General features: G+C 41.1%; 1 protein-coding gene across 3 annotated transcripts in view; it reads left to right on the top strand.

The window, feature by feature from the left end:
- Positions 1–230: 230 nt before the first annotated feature.
- tbc1d14 (TBC1 domain family, member 14) overlaps positions 231–10,315 on the top strand; it is a 34,010-nt gene continuing 23,925 nt past the window's right edge. The window contains exons 1-4 of one of the 3 annotated variants that reach the window (XM_054601328.1): positions 231–305; positions 451–590; positions 701–870; positions 3,898–4,669. In XM_054601328.1, the coding sequence (XP_054457303.1) occupies positions 822–870; positions 3,898–4,669 (821 nt within the window). In that variant the 5' untranslated portion in view covers positions 231–305; positions 451–590; positions 701–821. Of the gene's footprint in view, positions 386–450; positions 591–700; positions 871–3,897; positions 4,670–7,829; positions 7,915–10,315 lie in introns of those variants that run through there. The other 2 variants (XM_054601329.1, XM_054601330.1) reach the window with 2 other exon arrangements.

Raw genomic sequence — 10,315 nt, 5'->3', positions numbered from 1 at the left:
TTGGAGTGGGGATTTGTTAAAAGTGCCTGAACAGGTGTGTCAGTGCGTGCAATATGGGTTTAAGTCAATATGGCAATCTTACTGCCCAATAAATACATTCAGGAAGAATGTATTAAAATGTATTAAACACAGTGTGACCTTTAACGACAGTTATCACATTTCAAATGTCGTGTAACAATTGTAGTTCTGGGGGAATTCATCCTCCCTACCAAACCGTCCTCACAACAGCAGTCCGTCCGGCCTGTACGCACGGTTGGAGGTCGATTATTAATGCCTTCGTCTCCAGACAGGTGAATCTATCGACGGTGAGCACTCGTGACTCGATTACACCGCACTCACGGTAACAAGTTTGTTTTTTAAAATGGCGGCGGAAGCGTCAAAACAGGTACGAAATGTTACCGCTACCGGATAAACTTGTGAAATGTGCTTGTTTTCCCTGTAACACCGCAGCAGCGTCTCGGCTCCTGTAGCGATGCTGTGAGAGCAGAAAACACGTCTCTCGTCATATTAAACTTCATCTCACTGCTACTTGAGGAAGCGCTGCGACAACCATCGAGTTGGCGTCAGCAGCAAGTGCACTTGGCGAGCAGGTCCGGGTCGACGTGGTGTTTATTTTAATCTGACTTTCCCCCCCTTAATGAATGAATGTGTTCGTTCCGACTAAATGAGCCTCACACTGGTGCTGTTTGTGTCCTCTAAGCTGCGTTGAGGAGGCAGGGGAGTCGAGGGCGGCGCAGCAGCAGTCACACCATCACCATCACCATGGACCGCTCCAGCCGGCGGCTACCTGACACCCACCTGTAGCATCAACCGGCGGCAACATGGCGAACACGACCCCCGGTACCCAGGACCGGAGAGACGGCCGCTGTGGTAGGTCACCATGACGCACTGTCACAGAGTTCCTACGTATTTCTCACTGTTCACACGCACTACATGAACTCTGACCTGACGCTGTATGTGCGGCTCTCCCCTGGTGACATTACAGGTCAAGCCAAAACTGCATTTATAAATAATTTGATTTATATGCACAAAGTGTACATGTACAAAGTCGATACAGCATCACTTTTGGCGTTTTGTGAATGACTTAAAGTCGGTATTTAATTAGGCACGTATTTAAAATACTAAAGGCAATTTGATGAGATTTTTTTTTTTTTACAACTTTTAACCTAAAAGTTTAGATACTTTGACTTGTAATTGTTTGAAGCCAGTCAATAATTCGCCCAGAAGAATGTATTCAATTCGGCATACATGTAAAGTATCGAATGGCATTTATTGATATGAAATTTACATTTTAAACACGACAATTAATATGCAATGACCCTTAACATTTTGTGATATGTAAAAACCAGTCTCTATTAGCATTCTTCATTCAAATGCAAGCTGCACTTGCTCATATACAATTTAGATTTTTTTTTATCTAAGAGGACCATTTTTTCAGCACCGTCCTGCAAAATGTATTTGTAAGAACATTATAAACATTAAAAATGGCATAAAATAATTTTTGATTTGTTAAAAGCAAATATAAGCTGAATTGAAAAACAGGCATACAGACTGGAAACCCCAGGCGACTTGTCATGTGCCCCGCATTATATGCATCACACCATGCATTCCAATCTCTGGCTGAAGGTATGTAAATGTATATTGTGTCTTAACCAAAACCCATGCACCTTATGCATTTCCCCACATTTGTGATGTCACGTTAGGGTTAAAAGCAATACTAGTTATAATAATATCCTAACTCACAGAACAAGACTTGCTGTGTGTGCTCATATGGGTGTTTCACTAACATAGACAATACCTTTTGTTTTTATCAGGACTTCTAAGGACAAGCACATGCATGTCTATGTTGGTGTGGCCTCACAGTTCACTGCTGATGTGTTTAAATGCTTCGTGGTTAAAAGCTTACCAGCGTTGTGGCATTTATTTTTAAATATACATTCCAGGCAAGTTTTTCAGCTATACATGGTAAAATAATAATGATGAGTTTGTACAGATTCAGACTCTTTTTGTAAATTATTTCCACAGTGGCACAGGACAAACCTGTTGCTTTGTTTTGGGACAAAGTCTGCCAGACTCGCGTGACAACTTGCAGGTCAGGGTTTAGAGCTTAGGTAAGAATCTGGCTTTACGTGTCAACCATTTGGGTAAAACGCAAGTCCCTGTTGACTTAAAAAGTATTTTACTTTCCTATTTTACTTACCTATTCATTTTACACAGGTATGTTTGCTTTCAATGCCCTTACTGTCAGCAAGCACAGATAGTATTTCCTGTCGAAACACTCACGTACACACACAAACACACCACGACCGTCCTATGGCGCTTGAGGCCAAAGCTGAGAGTGAACCAGGTGGGATACGGATGTCTCCGACCATGAGAATCAATGGCTGACACGCTAGCTTTAGCTTAGCTTCCCAGCTGTTGTTCACGTTACAGTGCAGACTCCGGTTACAGCCTGTGGGATTAGTTTTCACCCAGTTCCTCTGATGCTGTGGTTGATCAGAAGAAACCTTTAGTAATATTGTATGTCGCATAGCTGCTGATGTCCATTTGTAATCGATCCCGTCTATAACGTATGAAAAACGCCATCACATTCAGGGTCAGAATTAGCCTTAATCATAATTCCTCTAAGCCCAAGGGGACTTCAAATGACTTCCCCGACCAAAAGTCCATAACCCAACAATATTCTGTTTGCAGCACATCGTCACATTTGATAGTATGGAACCAGTGAATGTTTGACATTTTTGGTTGATAAGTGACAATGTTGTAGATTAATTTTCTGTTGATCATTCAACCTACAGCTAACCTACTGTAAAGAGCTCAGTTTTCTGTGTGCTTCCCAGTAAATATGAGATAGGCTAAAAGAAAATAAACTATAGCACCAGAAGATAAGTACAGAAACATAAAATCAATTTACAACATAAGCAACCGCAATAGATCAAGAATTAATTTTTTTCTGGGGACAAAGTTCTTTTTACATTTAGTATTTCACACTAAAATGCATAACTGTAGTAAATGTATCTCGTGACTCATAAAAACATTGACACACTTCAGATTCAATTTTTTGTTTTAAAGCTGCATTGTTTATTTATTTTTGTAAGATATCAGATTTTTCGTCCTTGACTTCCTTGCAGCATGTATTTGCGCCACTAACTGACAGTGGAACTGTTGACAGCGATGTTTATCACACTGCCCGGAGCCAGCAGGCTTGAAACCTTATTGTTGTCTTTGAATCAGAACTAAACTATAGAGCTCACAGTTGGGGATATCACCCAATCTCTTTATCATCTCAAAGATATATATTTTTACCTCCTCATCATTTCTTTTCTCTTTTGCATTAATCTCAGGTAGTTTCACTGTTTACATTTGTTCTGTCTTATTATCAGCGTGCCAGTCTAAATCACTTTGAAATGCACTAACATGTATGACAGGTGAGATACACTTAAAGAGTGATTTTAAAAAAACAAAACAAAAAAACAACAACTTATTAAATATAGGGCCCTACACGTATTCTTGCATCGGCTACTGTAGTTCCTGCTTGGCACAAGGGAGAGGTTTCAGTTTCACCCCTAGACACAGACAGATCCTACACACCAGACCTTTAAAGCTACAAGAAGGAACTTTATATTTGTGTTGATTTTGGCCACACCTGTGGTTCAATCATTCAGAATCACTATATAGAAAGAGCCAACTTCTTGCTGATGGTCTTTATGTACATCAGGTAGAAGCATTAGTATTACATTGAGCCTGTATCATAACCAGATAAAAGTTCCTCATAGTACCTTTTTAAGAAAAGTAACTTTCACAACCCTAGAGGTTTTACTTATTTAAGTCAATGAAATACTTGTCTGTAAAAATGTATAAAAGTCCAACTAATTGAATCTCCTATTCTTTTTGAAGGTGTGTCTGGAGAAGTCATAGTGGAGAATGGCTGTGTAGTGACGGACCCGACTCACTCTGACCTCCACAATCGTACCAACCACCACTGCCATGAACCCAGCAAGACCCTGCACGGCGGGCCCGTCCTCCCCAGTTACAGGGCATCCTGCTCCTCCACCCCCATCTACTACTGCAGCCCCCAGAAGAGCTACTCAGACCTGAACCAGGACAGCCACAGCTTGACCTCCCAGGACTCGGGTATCCCAACTCTGGAGATCAACCCTCCAGAGCCCATCCTCCAAAGCCACCAACGCCCAGGTGATGGCTTTCTCCCGGACTCCAGTACCTACTCTCCTGCCACTTTGACTTTAGATCACGACCCGTCTGATGGCAACGCATTCCGAAAATCCTCCACCTTCCCCCGCAGTGGGTACGACTCCATCCGCCACTTTAGCCCCGCCCTCCGACTATCCGCCACCACAGGGACGGGTCTCGGGGGCAGAGCTTTGAACCGCAGCGATGACATCTCTGTGTGCAGCGCGTCCAGCATGAGCACCGAGCTGTCGGTCTCCAATGAAGACATCCTGGATCTCACCGTCACTTCTGACTCCAGCGCCATTGTTACCTTGGAGACGGACAACAGCGGGGCTGCTCATTTCTCCGACGTGACGCTGTCATCCTCGCCAGGAGACTTCTGGAGTCCAGTACGACCTCATCCGGGGTCCGGTGTCACGCAACAGGAAGAGGATGGCAGACAAAAGAAACTGGGACCTCTAGCGAGCTTGTTCAACAGGTACGTTCAGAATATCATCCTCCAGAGGACATTTTATTCAGACCGTTGTTAAGCTTGAGTCAAACTACAAATGCAAGGCCCAATACTCAAAGTCAAGATCAATGTTTTAAACTTAATTCCATTATTTGCAATGGTTTGTCAAAATAGGTTTGAATCATTTAAGAGAAGTCATCCTTTTTTTTCATAACCAAAAATGATTTTAGATATGGCACTTCCAATTAGATATCCATCCTATTCTTTTCTATCCCTTTATTTAACATTTATAAAGAGTTTATTAACACGTAATACATGATTTACTAACTGCAACACACCGCAATGTAGTTGAAAGCAGTTTGTTCATGAATTTGCAACTAAATTTGTTACCCTGTGCAACCACAAGTACAGGCTGTGGTAAACGGATCATGAATCGCAGTATAGTAAAACCTAGTTGTGATAATATAAAATATGTCCTCATGGATTATAAATGTTGATTAAAAATCCTAAAATGTCCTAGTAATATATTAGAAAGGTTACTGAAAGCAGATATAAACAATGTTTATGTAGTGCAATACATCTTTAAAACAAGTAAAATTACACCTTTTTTAATATGTGTCTTCAATGTATTTTCATGTGTTTGCACATCACATCTGGAAAAGCTGAATATTATTTGTAATTTTCATTCTTTTGTATAGTTAAAGAATCTTTACTTGTTGCCCCAGCCTCATTCTGTACTTGCTTTCATCTTGGACTCTTTGTCGGAAGCCTTGTTGCAGCCTTGCAGAAGTAGGCATTGCTCAAAGCTGCTTTACAAACCTCACTCACACCTCCCACCACTGTTGCATATTACAGCTCACTAACAATGAGACCCTCTTCAGAAAAAATGGCCTAATACCCTAAATCCACCATCGCCGTCTTGGCTGTGGATGTTCTTCGGTGCAGCATTACAGATTTTGCATAGAGGTTACTGATTGGCCAACAGGGAGACTGCATCATTCTACTCGCACTCCGTTTGTAAAGAGGACACTGTCATGCTGTTGCATGTGAAGTGTTACTTCCCATTTCAGTATGTGTGTGATTGGCTGTGTGGTGTTCCTTCCTCTTATAGCTACCAAAATGTGGTGCAGGAGGCTCCTACTGTAGCAGAGCTACCACAGAGGAGGTCCAGAGTACTTGTACCAAGTGTTAATATGTCTGTCTGTCTGTGGATGGATTTTGGCACCTGCTGCGTCAGTTTATTAAAGTTTACAGTCGAGTTGGGATCAAAATAAAGGCTTAGTTTGAAGTTGGCAGTTCCAAAGTGGTTATTGGCCACCCCCTCTTATGCCCCTGGTCCATTTTTGGCTGGTGTGATCCCATGGCAAGGTGGTCTCTAGCTTATGTGTATTTCATTGATTCTCTGTTAGGTTTCATAAGTCTGGGATAATTAGGGGTTTCTTTAAAGTATTTTTGAGAGCAGAACATTTTGTCGTAAAATAAATATTAAGAGATCTGAAACCTTGTGTTATCGGTTAAATATACAGATTTTTGTCTGAGCAGACATACCACTCAAAATTTCTCATAAGTAACTTTTTTTTTCAAAATATATTTTTTTTAGGTTTATCAAGAGTCTTCAGATAAACGAGAACAAAAAATCAATAAGAAACCCAGCCACATTCAGTGTTATACGGAGTCAAAATACTGTAAAACAAAAAGAAAATTGAATTACCAAAATAAATTTCAAAAAGACAGTAAACACAATGAGAAGCAATCAGCAAGGACAGCAGGGCAGAGCAGTTAGGTCAAAGGTCAACCTATTGAAAGTCAAACAAAGATCCTTCATTAGCAGTTTCTAATAACCCAGAACGACTATTCATTTACATACTGTAGTTGTGCCCTTTGCTGTGATTGTGTTGATGAGGATGACAGTGACTGATAAGTACAACATATGAGCTTGTTGAATTTCTATTGAGAATTCAGCAGTTAGTCTGAAGTTCCTCGAAGGGGTTCTAAAGCTGGTTTCACACTCACTGGCCTCGATCACATGGGGCCATTAATCATCCAGCAGGCTTTTCATTTCCTCTTGCTGCTTTGCCACATTCCGCTCTCCATTGAGTTCTCCTTGAATGAACATGAAGAGGATTTTAGAGCACCTGGTCTAACTTTTGGGCAAGGCTGCTGGTATAAGAAGCTGTAACCCGACACCTGCTGTGTTGACATGTTTTCGTGTGTGAGTGAGCGATGTTTCAAACAAAGGTTTTAAGATGCACAAAGTGCCTGTAGCCTGTAATTATAGCATGACAGGGCCGGATAATAGAATGTAAAACAACCTCATTGAGGGATTATTACATAATCATTATGTAAATATATAATATATTAAAGATGATGTCATATTAAATGCAGGCAGGAAAATCATGGCCGTTAATGCCCGGCAATGTCAGTCCGTCCTGAGTGAAATATCTTTACAAGAATTATATGGAGAATGGATGGATAAGGTCATGGTGCCCAGAGTATGAATAAATATAACTGGGGATCCTGTGATTTTTCTTTTTTCTTTTAGCGCCACCTGCAGGTCAAAGTTTGACTTTAAAAAACTAACATTCATCTTCAGCGCAAATGCTGTGCTAAAATGCTAATCTAAGATTATGAGCATGTTGAACCTGCTAAAAATGAGCATGTTGTCATTGTTAGAATGACTTTAGCTTTGCTAGCTAAAGAGCTAAGTACCGCCTCACAGGGACCCTAGTATGTTCCATTGCCAGTTAAGTTTTTGGACGGCAGTAACGCATTACTGAGTATCGTCATTTTAGATGAAATCAATAGATGTGATCCATCATGCATCAACATGCAGCTCCTCCCCTTTTCCATTCCTCTCAGTATTCTCTCTCTATTATCCCTCCTTCCTCTCATGGAGAAGTAACTCATTCCCTTGGTGCCCTTCAGACTCCGTCTCCTCACCCCCCCCGTTCCTCCCCTCCCACTTGTTAAGTAAGTCCTCTTGTTGACTGTTCCTCCACAATCTCACTCTGCTTCAATTTAGCGGCTGTGCGGGACTCTTTCCCCTTTTCTCTGTAACTAAAGCTATGGAACACATGGGCCTGAATCTTTCCTAAAGGAGAGCTTCAGATTTTGCTCTCCTTTTATTTACTTTTTACTTCCTCTTGTGTTCAACCTTTTGGGGACCTGTTTCTCTCTGTTTTTTTGGGGGAAGGAGAAGAATTTTGATTCATTGTTTTTTGCGGGTGAAGGAGCAGGATGGCAACCCCATCACTTCTCCTGTACATTGACAGGTAGGACACCAGCAGATGACATGAAAAGTGTGGTTGACATTTCTAAACCACTGTGGCCTGAAGTTGTTCATTTCTCTGTGTTTTTTGTGAGCATGCAAGCAGCAGAGCTTTGATCAGAATCTGAATAATGTGGCCTTTGTGCTGGACGGTCTATTTTCTGTCGGACCAAACAGTGCTGTAAAATTAACAGCTTGGAGTCGCTCCACCTCCTGCTCACTGGTATATCCATTCTGATGGGAAGAACTCAATGTACGTTCCCTCTTCTTCTTGTACTAGCTTGTTTGGTATTTCCATGCCTTTCCATCCCTTATTTCCACACACCAAGACTGAATCCAAGTTGTTGTGAAATCCTTCAAAATTCTCAGGAGACTTGATCACAAGCCAGTGCAGTGCAAAACTTCAGCTCCAATTCAACGCACAAACAAGCACCCGTGCCACTTTTCCAGCCGTTCCACTTGAGCACTGGACCGAAGCTGCAGCCATTCAGCGATCACGTCGGGACACACTCGGCCCGGACTGAATGCAAATCATGTTCCTGCTTTGTGAGCATTTTGTTCCGTGGAATGCACGATAGCTGACCAGCTGCTGTATTAAAGGGTTGGAGGTTGAGACTTAAAGACAGGGTTTACTTTGTAAAGGTGGCAGTTGACCTCTGCTCTTTGATCTACGCAGCATTTCTTTATGAAGGCTTACGAGGGTCACTCAAGTTCACCCCTCGCCATAGTTCAAAGACTGGTAACACTTTATTTATTCCACCTCAGCTTAGCCTTCGCTCTGTTGGTGTGTTTTGGATGAGATGACATTTTTATTAAGAGTCAAAAAAGAATGCATTCGTGTTAATATGTTAAAGAAAAATCACACATTTGAAGTGCACTGTTCATGATTAATTCACTTGTTGAGCTTGATAGTTTGTTGACCTTGAAAGTAGTAGTTCAAGGGTCTTTTTTCCAGAGCTTTCAACCGTCTTTAATGGTCTTCTTCAGCATATGGAGTTTGCTCAGTTGTCATCACATGTATCAGACTTTGGTCACGTTACAAAATGTGATAACAAGAGCACGGGTCATGCATGTGTCTAAACGCTGAGTAAGATGGCAAGGAGTGGAGTTGAACGCTCGCATAAAAGCTAGTAAGTGGACCTTGAGTTCAGTTTTTTTTTTCTTTGTCAGTTCACTAGTAGTTATTAAGCAAACTCTTCTCTCTATGATCATCCTCTCTTTTCCCGTTGTCTCTTTGTGGACTGACAGCTGCTTCTTCCTGCCTTATAACTTCCTTCAGGAGGATATTGAATGAACCGCTTCCCTGAGCAGCTCTATGTATGAGGGTGAAATTTTACTCCTCAAGCGTCTATGCCTCATATCTTCCAGCAAAGAAAAATCAGTGTGAAGCTGGTGGTTCCGGTCTATGTTTCCAATGTGCAGTGTGAGAAGAACATAATTCATTGTGCTGGCCTTTTTAATATTCGTGATGTCTTTCGACTCCTCCGTTAACGCCTGGAGTCACCCACACAATGAGGAAATACTTTCCACTGCTTGCATTGTCTTTGTGTACCGCTGTCCCGGTAAGCAGAGTGGAAGAGATGGGAGACTGATGCAAAACATACAAAGAGGGAGGTGTTGTCACTGGAAAGTAAATAAGGTTAAGGGTGCCATGCTGGCTCAGCAGCCCGACACAAACGTACGGTGTAGAACTGTGGAGAGGCGAGGTTCTCAAATGATGCCAATGGAGGTTCTCCAGAAATGCAATACTAATAGATACTAATAAGGTATTAATCAAAAATGAACCAACACTATAAACATAATGGCAGAAGTAACTGCTGCTTAGTTTCAGTGTTAATCAATTAACATTGTACAACACGGGCAACTTTACGTCTACTGCAAGGTGAACATCTTAGAGGCAGTTTTGCAAATTTAAATATGCATCAGGATTAATATGTTTATTTGCTTGTGTTCTACACATTGCCTTGTAAACTCTACAGCACATACGAGCACGGCCATGATATTCAAATACTGGGGTTATGTTGCAGGTCACATCTCTCTCTCTCTTTCTTAAGGAATACAGAGCAGTCCACAGTCACAAACTTTTTCATTTTTTGTAGATTATTTTAATTATTTTTAATTATTCAATTTGGTCAAGCGATCATCTCCATATTGATTAAACTCTATTTAATTTTGGTTTAAACTTGGATTTAACAAACAGAGATTAGTTTTGGATTGTGCAACAGAGCTCTGTTTCAAAAAAAGTTTTTCCATTTTTTAAAAACCTTTTCTAGATTAAAGTAATCATTGCTGGGGTTGCCCATCCAAAATGTCATATTAAATCATATTAATCCAGTCAGTGTATTTTTGACAATTTCACATTACTTTTTTTTGTCAAAATCTGATCACTTTAGTCCTGACCCTTA

This window comes from Anoplopoma fimbria, chromosome 7 (assembly GCF_027596085.1).
Source record: "Anoplopoma fimbria isolate UVic2021 breed Golden Eagle Sablefish chromosome 7, Afim_UVic_2022, whole genome shotgun sequence".
In the NCBI taxonomy this organism is placed as follows: domain Eukaryota; kingdom Metazoa; phylum Chordata; class Actinopteri; order Perciformes; family Anoplopomatidae; genus Anoplopoma; species Anoplopoma fimbria.
This window is presented reverse-complemented; position numbering and strand designations above follow the sequence as displayed.